Below are 23919 nucleotides of genomic sequence, written 5' to 3'. Positions count from 1 at the left end.
CCTGAGGATTCTGAGAGAGCACAGAACATCATAAAAGTGTGTGCACATGTATCTGGAGACACTGTTTTTTTTATAAACAATAAAACATGTTGCGATTGTTGTTGTTGAGGACAGAATCAAACTCAGACACTCCCTCTCCCCTCCCCACCCTCCTCATTTGGTTTTGAGTATACAACTGTCTTACTGGAGGATCCTGGATTTGGTTGGAAGATGAGGAATGCTGAGAGAAGAAAGTTCATCATTTCCCTGGAAGTTGTTGTTCATTCACTAATGAAGCTTTGCTTTCTCCCTTGCCACCTGGGTCAATATTTTGTTAATATTTTGTTACATAAAGTATAAGCCAGAATTATAGGTAGGAGTATGAGCTTTTTTTTAAAAAAAATAGACTTTTCAGTAATTCCTATGGATTCATTCCGTTTGTTTTAATCCAGTCTCTACTCACACTGAGATGATCATTCTCAAACATGGCTGCAGAGCAGAAACACCTGGAAAACTATGAATGATAGGCTTGCTTCCCAGAGATTGCAAATTAATTGGCTGGGAGGATAGGCCAAGTTGTCAGTTTTGTTTTTAAACTCCTGGTATATTTCTAAAGTGCAGCCCAGGTTAAGCAACACTGCCTTAAGGGGACTCTAGGATGTATTTCACTTTCATTAATTGTAAACCTGAGAAGTTTGAAAGACTTGTATGATATTGATTGGCTGGCTGTTCCAAACAATGAGGATTTACTTCTATGGAAGCAGCATATCTGCAGATCATAAGACTGTGAGCCTCCCATCCTACCCTGGACTCTCAGCTGACACTACTAAATGTGTCAACTATTCTGAGTCTCAATTGTACCATGATGGTCTAAAGAATGATAGCATCTCAACTCTGCCTTTGGCCAACAACACACAGCATGTGACACAGCAAAGTAGATATTGACGCTTCTCTTTGGAAATCTCTAGAAGAAACTTTGGCAACTTGGAGCAATTATATGGTTAAATTAGGACAAGATGTACCCCATAAACATCATTTCCTGACTTTCTTTTTTAATATAAAGGACAATAGTACTTGCAAAGAAACTAAATTCACCAACATTTAAAATTTATTTTTCCAATAATTTGAGTGATCCTGTGATTTGTGATTTCTAAATGTGAAAATGGTTTTCCACCTCAGCCTTCCTTTAACTTTGGTAACAGACACAAGACGTATTTTGAATACTCAACTGTAGTTCAGGACTCTTTTTAGACTCCTTCAAGTTTAGGAAAGCTTGAAATATGGATTTTTTTTTGTATTTCAAACATACAGAGATGATGTTTCTTAGGCTTTTGTTAAACATTTAGAGATAAAAATAGAAGCATCTATATTTCTCCTTCTTTTAAACCAAAATATGAGACATACATTTTAGACTTTTTCATTTCAAGCAATCCTGCTTTACATATTATACATAATGCTCTGAAGCATTATTACTTGAACATACCCAAGAGCCAGAGAAAAATGAAATTTGTCATTCAATTTTTACCTGTATATGCCAACAGAAATGGCAAATAGAAAGATGAGAATCAGGAGACTTAAATCTTTCAGGAGTGTGTGTTTTGTCTTTAGCTTAGTCTTCAGAATTAAAATAAATTTAGAATGGTTGAACAGGAAAAAAAGTGAAAATGTATAATATTTACCATCTCTGGCTTTTCTTAACTTAGTTCTAAAGAGTTAGACCTGGGGTGGAAATGATACCTCGAGGATCCACAGTGCTTCTGAAGTAGAGCAGGCTACAGCCGGTTAATCTTGGGCCACATTTTGCTACCTGCTACAATGGGTAGGAAATGTCTGGACACTGTTGCCAACTGATCAGGGAAGAATATAATGCCACAGATTACATCTTCCTTTTGTCTTGGGGTTTGTGGCATGTTACTTGGCATTGCTAATACGGGTCTTGGCCAGAGCCCCTGTATACCTCCTATCTCACTGGGTCTCAGACCCTGAATTTCTCAGGCTCCCTTCTCCCAGAGGTCTCTAGCTATGCTTTCAAATAAAGGGTATGCTTTCTACATGAGAAACAGAACAAAAATAGCATATTGTAGTTCCCAAGAATAGGACTCACTAATTATAACTCCTGTCTCCACAAAAAGCATTTTCTATCACTGTTTCTCCTATCACCCCAGAATTTTACCTCCAAACTACAATGTTTGTAACTAGTTTTTTTTTTTTTGTTTTATTTAAAAAAACAGCTTAGGAAATAGAGAAGTTAATTAGCATTAGTTAAAAATTATGAGAAAGTAAAAACCTTTAATGATGTCCGCAATTATTTAAAAATGCTTTTCAAAAAAAAAAAAAATGCTTTTCGTCCTCGCCACTACTGAATAGTAAACTAAACATTCCATTATGGTAGGATTATGAGTTGCTTTAAGCTACATCCAGTTACTAGTTACTTGACACAGACTTGATGTCAGTCTTCACCATCTGACCAAGTTTTGATAACTGGAAAGGGCTGATCACAAAAATCTGTAATAAAAATTGCTGCATGTGCTAGTCTGTGGCTATGTGGAAAGGGATCATGCAGTATAGTGAAAAATTGTAAAAGAAAAACAAACAAAAGTACTTTTCATCATCAAGTACTCAGTTTACTGGGAGCAGTCAAGCAGCAACTGCTTAAAGTGGAAGGAGACTTGTAGGTTCCTATAGTCTAGAAATGTGGTAAGGTAAGCCATGGATTCTTCAGGTCCTGTGCATCCTCACTTATTAGCTACATGACCCTAAGCAAACTACCTAGTGCTCCCAAGCACCCCTGCCTTGTATGTGATGATAAGGCCTAGTAACTGTGGCAGAGGGAAGAGAAGCGTCTACTATTTATGATCTCAGGCATTGGGATGACTCCTGTCTTATTCTCCCTTGAAGTCAGGCTTCAGGGGACACCTCCTGACCTCTGAATGCCAGGTGAGGCAAGCACCTCTGTGTCCTACAAACATCCTGCTCAGCACTGAGACTCATACAGGTGCCCTGCTGTAGTGACAAAGAGACCTCATGTTGCAGCAAGGGTTGCTACTGTATGAAGGAGGGTGACCCAACCTGCATGTGCCTTTATGTGTGCTTGAAATAAATGCTATTTTTAAAAGACACTAAAGTGTCCTACATTCTCTTCCCCCTTCCTCCTTCTGTCCCTTCCTTCCATCTTTCCTAGCATAACCTGGTCCATCCTGATTTGAGTACAGTGCATCACATCTGTTTCACCTGTTCATATGAATTAAACACTATCAGGGATGTAATGCTAGGGACACAGAGGAACATAGTAGGTCTTTAATATGTTTATTTTTACTTTGTGTAATCCCAAATCATTATTTGGAGACAAAAAAATGCGCAGGCTTAAAGAAGTCACATGATTTACCCAGGACAAACAGCAAACTTTGTGTACAGCTGAAGATTTCCAGCCAGGAACCTAACTCTCATATACCACATAGTAAAAAACAAAACAAAACAAAACAAAAATAGACAGGATATACCTACCTGTTCAGTGAGATGAGTACATTAAAAGTGAGAGGGTGTTTTGATAACCACACAATGTTAATCTCAATCTTGTATTATTGAGTATATATACTCTTTATTAGGAGTTTGGCAATTTTTATATCCTCTCACAAAAATTTTCACATTTTGGAGAAAAGAAGTAATTTCCTCTAGCTTTTCTTTTTTGCTTTAAATTCATTCAGCACATATACTGGAATTAATAATGACCTATTAAATAAAAGTGATCTTTAATTAATTTTGGGTAAATGTTACTTTTAGAATGCAACAACAATAAAATAAATGATTAGTAGAAATCTGTTTATTGCAAATATTTTCAAATATATTTGATAAATTACTACAATTAAATGGATTTCTAAATTAGAATTATTTTCTCTTGGTAGCTTTTCATGATGAGTCCTTGTGTGGGAGTAACTCTGCTTGTGTAGGTAGATAAGATTCCTCAATTCCATAGACTCTAGGAGTCCTCTGGGGGACAATTCATGCTCAGTTTCTAACTGATGATTCTAAGACAGACAATATAAAAGTTCCATTGTTTAGCTACTCAGGCTAAGTATGCATATTTGCAAGCTTTCTGAGTTTTTTTTTTTTTAGCATAGGGTCTCAGCATAGTATGGTGGTTACAAAAATGGATTTTGAAATTACAGTATGCATAACCCCCTAGTCTGAGGATTTTAGGCAAGTAATTTCATCTTTTTGAGCCTCACTTTGAGATTTACATAATGAATTCTACCCCAAAGATGTTATTAGGTCCAAAGTGATATAAAGTTTAGACTGTGTTTGGCAGGGAATAAGAAATAATAATAACCAAATAATTGATTAACAATATCTTTAGAAACAGACTAAAGTGACAATAATGTTACATACATAGATGGAGAAGTTTTGGTCATGAAATAATTTCTCAGGAAATTAGAAATGTTCAAAGTGTCTAACACCAGAGAGGTGGTGAAACAAATCACGAGCTAGCAATGTAATGGGTATTTGTTTAGATATCCTTAAGAAAGGTCTTTCAGGTAACTTTGTCACTGACCTCAGGCCCTACATGCCAACACCATGGTGTTTCCCATTCTGTCGAGTCTGCCTTGGCACACTTTGCACACTGTCTGTGTGTCTTCTTCTTGGTCTCAGATGCTGCTTTTGTGGGCTTTTATGGGCTTTTGTGGCTGTGGCCTGTTGATGTTTTGCTTTTGCTTACAGCTACTCCTTGAATCTATCCACAGACATCTGTCCATCTGTCCTGCTCTGGATAGCCTGTGTGGTGGCACTGATTCACCCTTGATCCCTAATATCACTTGAGACTCTCTCCCTTAATGTCACTAAGAGCTCAAGTACAGCCCTCACCTGATCTGCTGTTGACAAACAAGGGCTCTGATTCTCCTCATCTACACCGATTTCCTTTATACCAAGGACATTCTCTCCCCCATTTGAGGTTTTCTACAAATAATATATGTTATGATGGGTGGGGAGTATGGTAGTGGTGCAGCTGGGGAGGGTGTAGACTAGGAGACTTGTCAGGCCAGTTGAGATAGCTCTTGACATTGAGCTGCACTGTCCTCTCCATCACCCAGCGCCCTGTGTCCTGATGGGTTTAGTCACCTCTCCTGATAATCCCAGCCCTGTTGCTGCTTCTGGCCAATTCTATCCTCAATTGTCAAGGCTCCCTCTTCTCTTAGGTCATGTACTTCCCCTGCCCACACCCTGATTTCCACAGACCCGTCCCATCTATTAGATTTGAACCTCAGTTTCATTTGAATCTCAGTTGGGAATGAGGTCAGAATTATTTTCCAAATTGTTCCTGGATTCCATGGTAGTGGGAAACCTTGCCTAACTCCACAGGCAGGTTATTCCTTAGATCTAACCAGTGGAAACTCCTGCTGTAAATAGAAATGTCAAATTGAAAAAAACAGGAAACACAATTATAAATGGAAGTTGATTCTAGCCCTGTTAAAATAGAACTTATATGAAAGTCACTGGAAGGAAAAATAAAAATAACTATAATGATAACATTTGGAGTATGTGGCTAGACTTTTTTCATTAATTTGGATTTCTATAATGTATTTTATTAGTTTTTTACTAAAAACAATGACAAAATTTAGGAAGTTATTGCAAAGAAATAATCTGCAGACAATATGCTCATTTTAAACAAAGTGTAACTTTAATTTTCTTTTGTAATGTTCCTCTTGGTTTGAACAAAACAGTGTTTTGGGGTGATTCTAGAAGTGTCTGTTCTTTTATTGTCATTGTTGGTGCATACTAATTATACAGGATAATGGGTTTCATTGTGACATATGTGCAGATGCACATAACATACTGCGATCATTTCCGTCTCCCATTACTCCCTTACTCTCTCCTCCCCTCCCTTAATCCCATTCCTTTTGTCTCATGGTCTGCCTTCTGTTTTCATGTTATCTTTTTTTTTCCTTTTAGATTTTGCATATAGTCTCAATGATGATTTCCACCATTATTTGTTTTCTGGAAGTGATATGATTTCCTTCTTCTTTATGGCTGAATAATATTCATATATTACATAAACATATATATACATAATTTAATATATGTGTATTTATATATGTACTTATATATTACATTTGCCTTATCCACCCATAATTATTTTTATAACTTGGCTGCTGTGAATTACAACATGATAAACATGGGAATGCAGGTATCTCTATAATATGGTGACTTTATTTCTTAAAAGTGTCTGTTCTTACTGAAAGTGCCTCAGTAGACCTCTGCTTTGTGTTCTACAGTTCATTGCTTTTGCATATTTACCCATACTGATATTTGTATCTGTGAGTTCATCTCTCCCTCTCCTTCTCTCTCCAAAAGGGCATCTACAGCAGACATTTTTATTACTCGATCCACCTTCCCTTGCCACTTACCGTCCTTGCACAGTCCAACATTACGTTGTTCCATTGTCAGTTACTGAAACTTTTGAGCAAGTCTTTTCTCTGCAGACAGGAGCTTAGGAGCCTGCATGAGGAACATCCTGAGAGTAACCTGGGAATTAACATGTATCTCCTTCCCCATGGCCCTTAGCATAACTAACAGAAGTTGGTGCATAAATGTTCCTGATTTCTTTGCCCCACTAGGAGAGGGTACAATTATGAAGCATGTTCCCCAGAATTCCACAAAGCTAGCCCTTGTTTCACACACTGGTGCTGGTGATGGACATTCTCCTTCTATTGTCTGCATATTTCCTCTCTTCTCATCTACTGCAGCTTTCAGGAATCGAATCCCTAAAATACAGCTTTCTCTCAAAAGCTCAACTTGAGAAAATATTCACATCTGTCCTCAGCACATGCCTATAATCCCAGCTATTCATGAGGCTGAGGCAGGAGTATCACAAGTTCAAGGGTAGCTTTGGCAACTTAGTGAGAGCCTGTCTCACAATTAAAAAATATAAAAAGTACAGAGGATGTAGCTCAATGATAGAGCACCCCTGGGTTCAATCCCAGCCCTACAAAAAGAAGAAAAGAAAATACTTACATCTATGTCCATTTCCTACAGAAAATGGCTTATGTGTGATAGCTTGCTCTGAACTGAGTGTGAGCTCAAAATGTGGCCATCCCACAAACAAAGGGAATGTCACTTAAGGCAGGAAAGCCAGAATCCCGGTGAAAGAGACTCAAAGTATGTGTGTGGTACTATGTCTACTTCTGGATATAATCTTTTTAAAAAGAACATTCAAAAATCGGAATATGGCCATGGCCTGATTAGAGGTTAGGAACATAATACAAAAATAACAATGAAAGAAGTGGAGCTCTTTGGCTTCGAGAATCAATCACAGAGGAATGACATAATCACTATACTTGAGCAGCTGGGAGGAAGCCATGTGCACAGTGGACTCAGTTTGTTCACTCTTTTTCCAGAGGGCAGAGCTCTAAGGAAAACATGGAGAAAGACACATGGCAGCTCAGGGAAATGAAGAATATTTTAATACTTAGAGCCTTTTCTGATGAAATACAAGATCCTGGTCCCTAGAAATACTTAGAAAAAGAACAGAAATCACCTCAATGTATAGACCCCTTATACGTTCTCACCTTATGTGTTCTCACCAAAAGCTAAGCTTGATCTCCAGAATTTTACCTCTGCGGTTTTATCTGACCACCTTGTCACCCACCTTGCCAGTTATTGCTTTTAGTTTTCTGGCTCCTGACTCCATTCTGTCTTTGTGCCTAAGGTGTGTTCTCCGGCAAGTCTCATGGATTACCAAAAGGTTTTGAACTTGCCCAGGATTCTCTGCCCTCTGCCTTGGTACAGCAATTGCAGGCAGTAGTCACTGTATCTCAGTGCCACCTCAGTCAGCTGTGGACAGAAGGGATCCTAAACAGGTGACAGCTTATATTAAATCACTTCTAAGTTTATTTCCAACTGTAAGATTCTGTCTTATTTTCATAATTAAACTTCATTTCTTTATTTTTTGATATAAACCTTCCTCTCCCAAGTTACATCCTGAGAAAAATCAAGCCGGTTTCTGGTTTGTGTATAGTATTATTAGTTCAACTGTCTAACTAAGATAATCTCCTCTCTCCCATGTTCCTACAGCCCATAATAACTGCTTTTGTCCTTCACTTTGTCTGAATACATGCATTTCAGTAAGGAAGGGATACCCCACTACTCCCACTTCATTCTCTGGGAGTGATTTATGTGGCCCTGAAACTGGTGCCCCCCCATGAAGCAGCTGATGTTATACCAGAAGTTCTCCTGCAGAGGGCGACCTCTCCCACACCTAACACTGCCCAGGCCTCTAGTTGAGCTCAGTGGACACAAGGTATTGCCTCTGTCTTCTGCAGAAAAGGGAGGTCAATAGGACAGCTCTTGTTGATGCCAAGAGGTGAGCTTGTTTTTCCTGATTAAAGCATATGGCTGTCCAGATGTCAGAGACAGGATCAGTAGGTGGAAACACGGAGCTCAGGACCCATGGGGATCTTGGAAAAATCTTCAGGGAACTGAGCTGGGAAAACTATGGAGCTATAACACTTATTTACTGTTATTGCTTTCCTAACAAACTTATACTGGATATCTGCTTTGCCCTCAGGGCTCAGAAATTAGAATGAAAAATTGATCTCAAGCAAAATGGAATCAGCTCTTCCATTCTTCCCTGAGCTCTGAAGAAGAACATAAATTTGCAGGCTCTGTACTCACAGAGGATGGGGATCAAAGTCCTGCTGGGCCACTTACCAACTGAGAGACTTTGGGCAAGGTATTTCAGTTTTCTAAATCATCCCTGTGGTTGCAGCCCTGGGAAGATTATATGAGAATAAATGCAAAGAGCCTAACACAGTGTCTAGCACAGAGCACATTCATCAAGATATTCTTTCCCTTCTGTTTGATTCCCTGCCAAGGTGTTCTGTGGCAATTATTCATTCATCATTTGTTGTATCTGGACCCCAATCCCAAGTTCTCCAAATTTCTTCTTTCCAAGTGACACTTTTTGGGGAATTGGGGGGCGGGTACCGGGAATTAAACTCAGGGGCACTTACTGAGCCACATCCCCAGCCCTATTTTGTATTTTATTTAGAGACAGGTCGTACCGATTTGCTTAGCACCCTGCTTTTTGCTGAGACTGGCGTTGAACTCAAGATTCTCCTGCTTCAGCTTCTCAAGCCACTGGGATTACAGGCATGTGCCATAGCACCTGGCTCCAAGTGACACTTTTGTGCTCTCTCCCAGCTTTTATGATCTGGCATGACATCTGTGTATATCTCTAAACTACACATCTTAAATATTTTCTCTTTTGCTTTCTAGCACTTTTCTTCATTTGTTTTTTCTTCCTGCTTTTTTGTTTCCCATTCTTTCTTTTATGACTTTTCTTACCGAGACCCCTAAGCTCCCATTTCATAATTTCTTATTCTATTTTCCAGGTACACAGAAGAAACCCCTGGAGTCTCAGCCTCTTCATCTGGTAATTTCTTCAGCATGAGCCTCTCTGTGTGGAGTTCTCCCCTCCCAGCCAAAAGCTCCTTGATCTTACGAGTGTGGTCTTTTTGCCACCTGATGTTTCTTTGACTGACACCTGGAAAATATTCTCCCTTGTAGAAATCTCACAGCAGAAAATGTCAATGATTCCCCTTGTTTGGAAGATCAGTGATGTCTCCATTAGAATTTAGGAGAATTAAACTTGGGAGAAGTGGAGGGTTTCCAAAAACATGGGTGCTGGAAATTTCAATTTTGGATTGCACTTAAAACTGCTAACAGCTTGAGGTACCTCTTCCTTATAACCAAATTTTACTCTACTTTCTTACTTACCTGTTCTGTAGATTCCATGTGGTTCTTTCCAACTTTTACCTAGAAGGCATATTCTGAACAAAATCAAATTATTGGACTTATTTTCTACACTGGCTTATTTCTATTATTATAATGCTTCCAAAGTTTAGAGAAGGAATGTACACATTGAGTAAATAGAAAATATTTATTGTACAGCATTATCAAGGTTATTTGACAAAAGGCAGTAACAAGCCAAAGGAAAACACTTTTACAAGAAGCAGAACAATCTGTATAAGCACATACATTAAGGTGAGGAGTCTCTGACCTTCTGGTACAGATATGTATGTGTACATCTCCAACTGTGAACAATTAGGACAGAGAGCTAATACTCTTTTTATTCAGGAAAACTTGAAATCATGATGATAGTAGGCATTCAGAATATAACTGGAATTATTATTTAATGTGTTCACCAAATGTCTTAAACCAAAATCTCAAAACAAATTACCATCTAACATTATTTGAATGAAAGTTGTTTTCTTTGTCTATTCTGGTGTTTAAAAAATCTGAATGCACAGTCCTGCAATATTAAGGATATATATTAATATATGGCATTAACATTAAAAGATGTTCACTAAGAAGAGAGCATATGTTCTCTTGCTAGTTTGCCAATTAGTAGAAATCCATCTTTTAAGCACCGGAGCTGTCCATTTTTCTCATTCTGCTTCACTGCAAGGAAAACATGGAATTGAAATTCACATTTTTGGTCATGAGGTCTTTTCAGAAAAGGTGTTTTCAAATAAACTTTTAAAAGAAAAGGTAGTTCATTCTCGATATGGAAATGACTAAGCTTGATGGTAGAATCTGGTAAAACCTAAGGAATAAAAGCCTCCAACATTAGAACTGATGTTAAATTCTGAACAAATGATGCCGTTGATATTTAAAGATACTCAGATGAGTTTTGGCTGAGAAATCAGCAGCTTCAACATGAAGAAAGCATATTAAAATATGACTGAACATAAGGCATAAACAAAGATATTTAAAGGGATAGGATTCATCCACAAATAATAGAAGAAATCAAAACAGGAAGAGAAATCCTTTTATTGGGGAGTTAAAAGGAGGGTAAAAATGGAACAACAAGATTACATGTACAAGGATATTAACACAGCAGCAAATGAGAGAGTTACAAACAAAAGTTATGACAGCAAAAATAGCAAGAAAAAAATGACATGAAAATAAAAGGAAGGCAAAATGTGATTGATAAATAAATATTTGATAAATTATGTCTGGACTTGGCTACTATTAAGTGCTAGAAGAACAAAAAGCTCAAGTAGCTGTGGAAAATCTTTTTTAAAAATCTAAAATAATCTGGAATAATCTAAATACTTTTCAATCTTTCGTTTTAATAATGATGTGTGCAAGTTTATAAAATGTCCCTTTTTTGTCACCCATAACTTTTGTGACCTTTTGATATAACAAATTTTCAAACTAATTCATTAATAACATACCCACATCATAAAATGTCTGAAAAATAAGTTCCCTCTCAGAAGAGGAATTACCATCTGAGCTGCATATAGCATACACTGAACCAAAGTACTCAAACCTTCATAGAGCTTCTGCAGGTACTGGTGACAATGATATATAAAACGTTATTAGAACATGAAAATATCTATAGCTATATCCAAAAGACAATCTTCTAGTTGCAGTTAGATTGACGTTACATTGCACAGGTCTATAATTACATGTATATGAGGACACAAGAACACATTCACTTGCTAGTTACAGGGACTCCCATGACAACAGGAAAGAATTACTTGTCATTTGGGCGAGTAATAGTTGCTATGAGTACACCACCAGGTTCAATAATGGATTTGTTTCAGTTGTACATTGGAGAAACAATGGCACCACATTGTACATATACTGGACCTTAGAAGTCCAACTGGTTAGATTTATTTGCTACAGTAAATGGAAGGTAACACTTCTGCCACATGGTTTGTTCTCTTTAACTGAAGGGCAATGGAGAGCCCACTTGGCACAAGCACAAGTGAATCCACAAAAGTTACAGCAACCTATTCTTTTCACTGTTTTCCAAAACCTCCAATAAACAGGTATTGAATATGGGAGGCTGGTTGTGCTCACTGATTTTGCCCAAAACCCCATACTTAAGTATTGCCTTGCTTCTCATTCTTTGCATTTCTCTCCCATTGCATTCCCAAGGAAGCACTTTTTGGTGATGATTTTGTTCTTATTCCTCTTTTCCTAAGTAGAGGAAAATCACAGAGCCTTGGGGTGTTCATGCACCTTTCTCCAAGTGCCACAGCAAGGCTGGTGCTGGATGGCAGCAATGGATGAAGAGAGGCCCCAGTGAGGGTCAGTTCCTGAGTCTTCTGAAGATCAGGATTCTGCAGGTCCAGCAGGGACAAGGGCTTCCAAGAAATGAGTTGTTGTCCCATCACCTGGTCCCTGGTTGTCCCCATTTTCCGGCCCCTCCCTTTCACCTGCCTGCTCTGACTGGCTCCACCTGCTTACTACAAATGCCATGAGATGAACTAATGGTTCAGCTGGCAGGTCCACAGAGGTGGTTCCTTTCCTGGCTTGGCCAAGTGTGTGTGGGTATATATATATATATATATATATATATGAATATATATATGTATGCACAATTGTGCAAAAGAGGAGATTATTTTTGTTGATTTTATTTTTATTTTTATTTTTTGCAATAAAAGTTACATACCATATGGAATTGTGCTTTGTCAGAATTCCCTTTCTTCCTAGAGAAGGCTTTGAATAACTCAAGAATCAGAATCCTGGCCTGGCTAACTGTTTGCTTGCTATCTTTCCCTCTCTCCTCCGTTAAGGCAGCAGCAGCAGCAGCTTTCTCTTCCTCTCCTCCCCATTTGCCCCCACCCTCTTCTCCTCCTGGCTTTTGCACATCCCTGGAGGGGTTGGAGCTCTCTGGCTTATCCTGCTTCTCCATTCGGACGCCTCCTCCCTACAGGGTGGAAGAGCTTTGCTTGTAGTCCCTCAGGATGACAGAGGCATAGGACACGTTGGGAGGGGTGCAGAGCACTGACTCAGACACTGGGGAGCTGGGCACTGAGCTGCCTGAGGCCACCGAGTCTCGGAAAGGCGACGGAGGCGTCAGGGCAGGAGAAGCCTCAGGGGTCAGCTTGCTGGCCGCCTGCAGGTCCTCTTCTTCTTCTTCCAGTTCGTCTTCCTCCGTGGTCCCTTCGCGCTCATACACGTACTCCTGGAGGAGCTTAAACCTCTCGCTGTCGTCCTCGTCCTCCGCGGGCGGGGAGATGGGCTCTTCCCCGAAAGTGCTCAGCTGCAGCGGCAGCATCTGCAGGTGCTGCGGGGGTGGCGGGGGCGGGTACAGGGACCGCAGCCCGTTCCCTGGGCCCCCAGAGCCTGCCAGCACCGCATGGAAGTCCGGGATTGCCGCGCCAAAGTTGTTGACCACTCCCTGTAGCTGGTCCATCAGGGGTTTCTGCTGCTGCGGTGGCTGCTGCTGCTGCTGCTGCTGGAGGGGAGGGGGCAAGCCCTTAGGAATGGCCGGGTCCGCCAGGAAGAGAGGGGTCTCCTCCGCTGTCAAGTGGGGCGGCAGAGGAGGCGTGGTCACCGCGGGTGACATGCGTCTGTGCACCACCATGGAAGGGCTGCTGGGAGGGCTAAAGCGAACTGGCTGGGCATCTTCCTCCTCTTCCACGTTGTAAAGGGACTTGGTGCTGGTATCTGAAAAGGTCAGGCTCTTGCCAGAGCCTTGGTAACTTTTAGTGAGGGGCTTGATGACGGCCGTTTGGTTGCAGGCCGTCTCATTGGTCTTCACGTGCACAGAGAGGCGGTGCCACATGTGCTGTCCCTTGGGCACCTGTCTTCCACCTGGTTCAGACCATGACACAGACTTGCCATTAGAACTATGAATAAAATAGAGATGGGTTTATTTGCAGATGGATTATTCACAGAGAATAAAATACATATAATTCCTACACATACCCAGCTCAATGTGATTTAATTGTACCCTCCCCTCTAGGTCCTCCCTCCACACCCCAGCCTCCCTTCAGTATAAATCCAACACCAGGAGCAGCATTTACGCATGCCTCTGAGCTGCAAGCCGGACATGTGCACCACTCCAAGAAAAGAAATTCTGACCCTGGGCAACATTGTTCGGGAGAAAAGCTAAACTGTGGAGGGGTGTCTGTCTGTCTGTCTCTTTTTCTCTTTCTCTCTCTGTCTATCACATACACAAACACACACATCCGCACGCTTGCGCGTGCACGCACACACACACTTCTCAAAGGCAATAATAAAACAATTATTCAATGCAAACCTTTGAAAGATTCCCAAACTGATGAAGGAAAAAAAATATTTAAATCTTAGTTACACTTGGGTGATAGAATGTGATGACTACAGTTTGTGGGACAAATTAAGACTCATATATAAGTCTAATCCCATGGCCTGTGGAATTATGAAATAGAACTTCTCAGTTGCCCATTCTGCTATGAAGTTATTTCCTATTACCAGAGGGGCACGTGGTACCTGGATGAAAGAGGAAAGTGTAGATGGCAGAAAAACTCACATCCATGATTGACTGATGTGTTCCATACCTTTCCATTTTCTTTTTTATTTCAAAACATTATTCCCGACAAATACAATAGAAAACAATTCCTTTAAAGTTCTTGAATCACAGCAGCTAGTTTGGGATTTTTCACACTGGAATTTTCAACTAGCTGTGTTTGAAAAGAGCGACGAAGAAGCCTAAGAAAATACTGATGCTCATATTTCGCTTTAGCCATCCACCATAATTTGCTGCAAATGAGACAAAATTAGGATTCAGACAAACTGGCAGTTACTGAGACACAGGCCCCTGCCAGGATCTTTCCTCTCTGTGCCTGGCAAATTATCAAGTTTCATCTTGATGGAACCCTCATGAAACCAACCAAATATAAAACCTTTGTTAAGAAGAAGAAAAAATGAATAAACTTGCTGTATGTATAAACCACAAATTCTACCCTGTATATTGCAGTATGGTCTTGCTTTTGGACTTGGTTTATTTTCTGTGTAACTTTAAGCAGATGGCGGTACCTTACCATAGCATCCTATTAATAGCATCAGTGTTAATACTTAAAAGAAGTAAGTCATTTTTTCTTCTGTTTTTTAAGGGTTTACTTTTTTTCTTTGTACCCATTAAAGCAACAAGTAGCACAATAAGAACACATTTGAGGGCCTGGGGCTGGGTCTCAGTAGCAGAGCGCTTGCCTTGCATGTGTGAGGCACTGGGCTTGATTATCAGCACAACACATAGATAAATAAAATAAAGGTCCATTGACAACTAAAAAATATTTTAAAAAATTAAGAACACATTTGTGACATTGAAAAGAATGTGAACATTTTTTTCCCCTTAGGTTGGGATATGAAATTGAGGATTCTGTATCATAGTTTTTTTTTGTTTGAAAGCTATGTGGGAAATGATAAATAATTACCATAATGGTTTATTTAATAATTTTGATACTATAAATGTGAATCACATTAAAAATTTTATGTGATTTTCACATTTATGTGGATGGTAACATTTCATATTATAATCCTGAAAGGTGAAGTGAGCCAAATAAGTACAAATGAGTGTACAAAGTCTGATATTGATTATAAATAGTTCTGTTTACAAAAGGCTCTATAATACACACACACACACATGCATGTATATATACGTATATATGCTATATAAAACAGAAATAACAGCTAAAAATTTTGACTTTATAACTTGGGGGAAAAGATAGTTCTCCCATATATCTGATAATCCATGTGGCATTTTTAATTGTCTGAGAAAATTTTTATTTCTAAACTATTATATCAAAACAAAGGCCATGGCACATGCCTATAATCCCAGCGGCTTGGAAGGCTAAGGCAGGAGGATGGAGAGTTTAAAGCCAGCTTCAGCAACTTAGCGAGGTCCTAAGCAACTTAGCAAGCCCCTATCTATAAATAAAACATAAAAAAGGGTTGGGGATGTGGCTCAATAGTTAAGCACCCCTGAGTTCAATCCCTGGTACCAAAAACAACAACAATAACAAAATGAATATCTCTCTCTAATATGCGCTTGATATATTATCAGAGAATCTGTGTTTGTAGATGCTAAGTTTATAAACTTCTTCTCTATATTGTTCGGATAGCTGACCAGCTTCTGAGATGAGGAAGCTCAAGTACAGGATAGTGGTGTCCCCGGTAAGGACACAGTTAACCAGCCAGCCCAAGAAAAAAACCAGAAAACACAGTTCCTCTTCTGAGTATAAAACTCTAGATGAACATGCCTCCTCATTTCATTGTCTGCTCCACCACTCTATACACACTGTTTTTCTCTATATATTTGATATAGCTCTTCAAGAACACAAAATACTGCTATCTGAACCTTATCCTCCTTAATTATGCCTTATTAACCCTTCTACTTTAGTGATTTTCACTGCTTTCAATTGCAAAGGAAAAACTTTTTTCTTTCCCCAATATCTTCCCCTCGTTATTCACTTTAATAAAATCATTAAACTAAAATTCTATTTGTGTTTTCACTGAATTATGGGCATGTGTGTGAGAAAGAAAGAGAGAAGAGAGAAAGAAAGAAAGAAAGAAAGAAAGAAAGAAAGAAAGAAAGAAAGAAAGGAAGGAAGGAAGGAAGGAAGGAAGGAAGGAAGGAAGGAAGGAAGGAAAGGAAAGGATTCCTTGAGAGCTGGTCTGCACCTAGTTCAACCCTCAGGCTTAGGACCCAATGAAACATTGCCCCAGTCTCCCCATATATTAGCAAAAAAAGGGTCTTCTAGTATATTTCTGGGAAAACCTTAGGTGACTCCACTCAGCTTTAACCATTCACTCACATGGGCCGTTTTCCATATTGTGCAGGGGTTCCATGTGGAGCTCTTTTTAAATCACACACGTCCATATGTTAACAGTATTATTAATGATTTTGCAGGCAGATAAAAGCACAATTTAGTTCTGTTTTGATGGAACCCAATTTTTATTCTTGTGAAGGGAAATTTTCACCGTGGCTGTCAAAATTAGCAGCTTTTCTTTCCCCTCAGAGTCTTGCTCTAATTTTGCTGTAAGGTCCTGTTTAATTAGGAAACAGATCTCATGCCCCAGGGCATTTATCAGATTACAAAAATTAGACTAACCTTGTTTTTCTTCAAGGACAAAATAAATTGCTTCTTAAAAACCCAAGTTAGTAGATGAAATGCATCATCTGAGAAACTGTAGCTCAGTCTATAGAATCTGGCCCTTCAGAATTACCCATTTCTCACCGGTGGTCCACGGACAAGCTGAATGGTCTATGAATCCACGCATGCATTAAGCATTGTTTTTAGAAAGAATATATATTATGTCTTTGTAAATAATACACTGCTATTTTTAAATGCATGTGTAATCTTTAACCATAAAGTGTAAATAAACACTGGGAAGCTTTGTTGTGTTCTGTATTCAAACAACCTCTAATAAAGGTAGTTACTATCATTAATTGAGGTAAAGTTTTAATAGCTATGTTGATGTGAGAAGAAAATATTCTATTTGGAAAGGTTGGGAACCTATTTCTGTGATGTTAAGAAGAAAATAATGCATGAAATATGTGGCACCAAAAGGAAATGAATGCATTTTAAAAAATGCAAGAATACAATGAAATAAGACTTCTATTTCATTCCAGGGAATCCTAATATATTCCCCTTTGGCCACTAGCTTATTCCTTGTATTGTTTAATTTTATTTGTTTCCTAATCTTAAGAAAAGCAGTCTGGTTTAGTAAACACCACATAATTGTCACAAAACACCATATTCTCTTGCTTCAACTTCAAAAGACAGAACTGGGGCCTAAAAAAATCTCCTATTTGAAGATCAAATGTAGTACTTTGAGGTAAATACTTCAGGTGGTTAAATATATTTACTGATAATAGAGTTAATGGAGGAAAAGACTGTAGGCTTAGAGGAAGCAGGGTTGTATAGAATGATGCGCGGTTATCACTTGCAGAGCTAAGCAGGTCTGGGGCTGTAGTTCCAGCTACAAACAGGAACAGGATTTTGCTTTGATTTTTCCTTCATTAGATAAGTATCACAATCCCCCCAACACAAAACCCAATATTTACAGCACTTTAGAGAAGAGTTGGGAGTGGGTGGTGTAAACAGATTAGTATATCTTTGGCATTCAGAGTGATCCTGTCTGTTTTATTTGTTTCAGTAAGTACTAGTTACATCTGCAGAGTATACTGCTTTCTGCTCCAGAGAGGTCTAAAATGGGAATAACAGTGGGTGGGTGTTTCAGATCAGGAGGGAGGCATCCTGCAGAAGCTGCCTGAAGGGAAGGCTTGCACAACACCTGTCTCCCTTATGTCCAACTTAAGTCTCTGCCACTAGGCTTAACAGCTTCACAACAGATGTAAGGACAGTACCCAAAAAGCCCATGGACAAGGCAAGACTTTCCCATAAGGGAGGGAGACTGACTTCTTGGAATCAGAGGAGTTTAATTTTGCTTTCTCTGGAAGTGAAAGGTGTGGTGCTACCTCTGCTGAAACACAGTGTGGCAGAAGGGGTTGTCCTAATACTCTCGCCTTCAGGGGCATCAGTCAGCAGGTACTACCAGTTTAGAAGGTGACTCCTGTAGATTCTCAGGCCTAGGAACTTTTTGAAACCACTTGAGGCAAACTTCTGTTTTCTAAGACAATCCCAAGGGAGTCTGCCATACAAAGGACTTCAGCTGACTTCAGTTCTACTTCTTGAAAGATTTCCAGAAAAAAAAATCTGCATATTTAGTATATATTCTACAACCTGGGGCCTATCTGAACATAATTAAAATTTCTCGATTTTTGACTCACCACTAGTTGTAATGTGGAGAACCTCTAAGTGTGCTTTTGAAGAGAAATGTTTTCTAATTATATGAGATCTTGGTAGTTTCTGTTGTTATTAAATCTTAAATAACATTGTGAGTCCCCCAGAGAGACTACCTCATCAGAAGCAATTCAGAGAACCACTGTCTTACTGAAATTCACAATATTAAATAGTATAAATATTCAGCCCTTCCTTTAGCATCTTTAGAACATCTCCATCCTACATCCTTAAGCAACATGATATGGGTCAAAAGACAACCCGAAGAAAACCACTTTGACTTTATTAGGCTTTGTGCTTTCTTCGATGAACCAATAAAGAAAAAGACATGTACTGATTAAATTATCTCATTGAAGTTAGTGAACTATAGAAGTTTCCCAAATGTCTTATGGGTATAGGACCTACTGTCCTGAGAAAAGTGCCCAATCAGTTTCAAACTAAAGGGTAGAATTCTGATGGCTACTACATGGTCTTAGTTCAATGTAATCATAATTTATTGACTGATAAAAGAAATTCTGAAGTTTATTTAAGACATCCTCTTGGTACCAGAGCATCCTTTCAGCACAGGTAGATCAGATGAAATTATTCCTTTAGGAAATATAGATAAGCCTGGATTATGTTCCCCTTGAAGGACTTTCAGGTCAAACATTACCATTTACTTTATGCTCCAAGCTACCAGATCTATCATTTTAATTGCAAGATGCACTTCAGCCCCACATGAAGGCCTCATATTTGCCCTGGAAATACGGGGCAGTTGCATTGCTCTGCTGGGATTATTCCTCAGGGCCAGAATAGACCTCGACAGACCGTAATGATCCTGATCTAGTTTATTTCCACAAGTCCCTTTGCCCTGCTATTCACAGTCAGTGGGAATGAAGGTCAAGGAAAGAACATATCTTTTTTTTTTTAAATTCTGTAGGAACAACCAAAGCTAAACATATCCATTTTTAGTCTGCAGTCCATGGTTTCAAAGCCACTGATCTCTTCCTGATCTTTTCCAGTCTCAGGCAGGAAAGCTGAATACAACACATTCTGAAAGTTCTTCAAGACAACCTGTTGGTTGTGCTGACAGTTGTATTTTTTTTTTTTTTTTTGCTGCCCACCAAGGATGGACCATGTTGGACTTTAACTTTTACTTCTAGACACTCACCTTTAAATCTTGAAATGTCAGTTGATTCTCCTCTCTTTCTCTGGCCCTGCTGTCATAACAGGACAAGCACATCTACCCATCCTCATCAATTCTTTTTGACAGGCAGCCAGCAGCTGTCACAATTAGGATCTCCTTGCTGTGTCCTTGGTCAGAATCACCCCTGGTATAGAACCCCTCAATGCTTTTGGACTTGGGAGAATTACAGAGAATGCACCCAGCCCTGCTCGAGTGGCTCTGGCCTAGATGTGCAGAGTCCTCCAATCACGGCCTGAAACATACTGGCATGACTACCATATTTGTCCCTCTAAGAACCAGGATGATTTGGTGGAGATCGCACTCTTTGATTTTAGGCTTTTAAAGGGAACAACCCAAAGGCAGGCCACGGACTCCCCAGTGTTCTCAACTGTGTGAACAGAAGAGACACCATGGCCCCAATCACCAGCCTCTGTGGCCAGTTTAGTAGCAAACATTTGAACAAATTGGGCTCTTGGCATTGAAGAGCTATTCAGGCCACAGAGACCTCATCAATGGGCCCCCTCCTGCTGCAGGAATGTGTACCTTTGACTCTCCCAGGAGTTTGAAGGGCTGTAAAGGAACAGCTGAAAATGACCACAGACTCCATGCACAATGAATTGAACATGGTCTATGTTCTTTTGTTAACTTAAAGAGACACTGTCAAGATCTAAAGGTCAAAAATTGGACCAGACATGCACTGTTTTTATCAGACAGGAAAATCTGATAAAAATCACTTAGAATGTTGAGGAAATGACTAATTTTTTTTTCTTAAAAGCTCTTTTTTTTTTTGTGGGACTGACAAAACTCTTGTTTTGTGCTCCCTAGAGTGTGGGAGACACCCAGCAGAGGCTCATGCTGGCGCCCACCCCCTCAAACTGACATTATGGAATTCTGCTGTGAATTTAAGCTATGGCTTTTACTTTAATGCAGACAGGATCATTTCAAACATTTGTGCAACAGCAAAAAGGCAAAAAAGAAAAGAAAAGAAAAAGCTCTGTTTGCCAAGGAGAAGCTGACAAATTTCTGAAGGGGGAAAATTCACTTTCGAGCTTGTGAGTGGGAGTCACAAACAAAAGTGAATCTCCAGAATTGAAAAAAAAAATGTTGCATTGAAATGAAAAAAAAAAAAAAGCAAGAAGCAAAAAACTCTGCTAACAACTTGACAGTGTCCTTTTAAGAACGATGGACAATCAAATTAAGGCAGTCGTGCAAACCATGGCACGTACATGAGTTCCTCATTCTTGATGGCATGCACCACATCTGTTTCCATGTTAGAAAGTGGAAAAACCCAGGAGAGAGAAAGCAAGAGGCAAAACACTATATTTTCCATGCAGCTTCTCTTACACATTCACTGCAGTGTGGGGGTTTTCAAAGCTGCACATGTGCCGACGGACATTGGCTGGTGGGCGAGAATTCTGGCTGCCTCTTCCTAAAGATTAAAAAGAAAAAGACACCCAGTGAGCAAGTGGTTATACATGGGTACAGGTATGGTGAGCACAGCACTCAGGCAGTGCCTAGTCCTTGGCCAGGTTCGGGCCTGGCTCCTGCCTTTCTCCTGGTCACCTCTGTCTCCGGGTCCTGTATACATCCTGTGCTACCTGCCTATTTCTTACTTCTAGGCTCATTTCTGAAAGCCATGTCGTCGATGTGCATTAATTCTTTTCCCTGTGAAACCATCCCTTTCCAAGTGGCAGATGCTTTTTCTGCTGTGTGTATCTGTCTCAGATTGACTGTTTTCCTTCACTGTTTGACACGCTCCTTATTCTTCTTTGCAGTGGACTCTACACCTCTGTTCTGATATAGGCTGAATCTTCCCACCCACAACCCCTCTTAAAGGAAGTTTATAAATTTATATCTGACATTGCAACTTTTAATTGCACTGCTGATTTTTTCCCCATATTGTTTCATCATAGAAGTATGGCTGTCACTTCATATAAAGTCACTCTTGGCATTCACAAGATGAAATGTGTTTAATGGTACAGGGGTGGAGAGCAGCCAGAGACCTGCCTGCTGAGATTGGAGGAGATACGACAAGGAGAGCATGTCATCCCCTTGCCTGGATAGACATGGTGAGGCTGATGGGGAGCCATGGAGTTGGCCTTTACATCACTGGTTGGAATAAGGATAAATGGTTTTCCCCTGTGTCCAGTAGCATTTCAGAAAGTGGTGGGATAAAGCTATTTTTGCTGCCATGCCACATAAGAGGAGTGCTTGTCATAGGAAAGTATTTCAGGAATGAAGTGCTAAGCATGAACCATCAGTACATGCTGTGGGTGATAGGGTTGAGGTTGATTGAGTTTTCAGGAAATTTCCCATGTTAGGAAATTGTATCATCACAGTTTCCTATAGGGCTCCCCAAAGAACTTACAAATGTTCTCTATGAATCAGCATTTGGCCATCTGCCCTCAAGGACCCTGGCAATAGCTCTCTAGTGGCAGCTCCCCAGCAAGTCAAAGACCTTTTCCCTCTCTCCTCTCTCTTTTACCCATCTACATAGACAAAGGAATGGAAACTCAGAAGAAGGAGGAAGCAATGTTGCAGGATGAGACCATGCCCTTCCCACGCCAAGTCTTTCAGGTTGAGGTCTCACAGATATTAGAAAGGAGACATAGGAATTTAAATTTCAAACAATAATATGCTGAAATAGCTTTTCACTACTTAGAAGTAAGGGATCTGATCTGAATTTATAAAATGAAGAATTTTTGCATAGTACAGGGGAATATAACATGTAAACAAAATTGATCAATATTTGTATTTCCTTTGAGCTTGAGTTATTCAATAAAACTTTTTAAAGGCACATGATAATATACCCAAAACAATTTGAAATCTTATCCAGAAATAAGAAGTTGAGAGGTTACCTGGTGTAACTTCATTGCTGCTGCAATAATACATCTATTTTAGAAAATTAGACAAAGAGACAATATTTGCTATCTAACTTGCCAAAGTAATATATCCCTGACATTCAATTTGCCCACCTGAAATCACAAGTATCATTAAAACAATGAAGAGATGATAAGGAATAAAAGAATATTTGAATATATAAATGAGGTTAGTAGGAAAGAGGTTTAATCTGTAAAATATTGAAACAGTTCCTCATGAAAGAAAAAAAAAACATACTCAAAGCATTTGGCTCTGTCTTGCCAAAGTGCTTGCATCTTTTTCCACTTTCTAATTCATTCTGTTTTGGGATAATGTCTATAGGTGGCCTGGTCAAATGGTGCAAAGGATCAAGGGCCCTGAAAGGGCTGGCTTCAGGGGTCTATGTTAAACACAGACAGACACATTGTCCCTTCAACAGCCCTGTGATTGATGTTTAGTGATCTGTGATCATCCTCTTGAAAGTCTATTACTTTTGTCTATTGTAAGTGACAGTGGATGGAAAAATGAAACATGCTCTGGGGACCTGGAAACAGCTCATGGATGGTCCCTCATTCCACAGCCTCCCTAACTTCCCAGGACAGGTCCTGGACTTTTTGTTCCCCTGCCACTGGAGTCCCAACCTATCCAGCCTCCTCTAGTTGCCCTTGCACAGGGATCACCACCATCATGGACTGCTTGAGGGGAACTGGGGACAAGCCCCAGGAAGATCAAGGTCTGGTAGCATCTTGAGGAGATGAATGACAGTGGCCATCTCTCCCTGGTCTTGCAGTGCCAACACGTTTGGCAGGAAACATGCTGTGGTAGAGGCCAGTCTTATGTTCATCCTTGATCCAGATGGTTCAGATTTCCCTGTACTTTTGTACCTGTCTAACATGGTCTGGGGCAGGAGGTGTGTGGAAAAGGGAAGCAGCTAGTTCAGTCTTCAGTTGCTCCAGCAGTAACTGACAAGAGGGGTTGTTGGCAGTGCTGTGCCTGTGCAAGGTGCAGAATGGGATCTGCAATGCCTAGAAAGGACTGCCTCTGCCCTGAGAGTGTCCTCGCACAATGAACACAGCATTCAATGGCAAACACAAAACCCCATCTCTCTCTCTCTCTCTCTCACACACACACACACACACACACACACACACACACACACAGAGGGTAAGCTCAGATGTTAATGAAAAAAGGCATGATATTATATTACCTTTAACACATCTCCTGCTTTACAGACCAGGGACTTCATGTTTTCACTTTGCACTGAATCTTGGAAATGATATAGCTAGTCCTGTCTGCTGGGGCTGTATGATAAGAACAAGGGGGCTGTCCTGACAGTCT

At 39.9% G+C, this 23919-nt stretch overlaps 1 protein-coding gene across 3 annotated transcripts in view; it reads right to left on the bottom strand.

Moving 5' to 3' along the window:
* Positions 1-12697: 12697 nt before the first annotated feature.
* Positions 12698-23919, bottom strand: part of GRM1 (glutamate metabotropic receptor 1) — a gene marked incomplete at both ends in the record, with an annotated part of 392517 nt that continues 381295 nt past the window's right edge. The window contains one exon of one of the 3 annotated variants that reach the window (XM_081295885.1): positions 12698-13622. In XM_081295885.1, coding sequence (XP_081152011.1) covers positions 12698-13622 — 925 coding nt within the window. Of the gene's footprint in view, positions 13623-21090; positions 21152-23919 lie in introns of those variants that run through there. The other 2 variants (XM_081295886.1, XM_081295887.1) reach the window with 2 other exon arrangements.

This window comes from Spermophilus citellus (genome assembly GCF_964194105.1).
Source record: "Spermophilus citellus genome assembly, chromosome: 5".
Lineage (NCBI taxonomy): Eukaryota > Metazoa > Chordata > Mammalia > Rodentia > Sciuridae > Spermophilus > Spermophilus citellus.
Note: the sequence above shows the minus strand (reverse complement) of the source record. Positions and strands in the feature narration are given on the sequence as shown.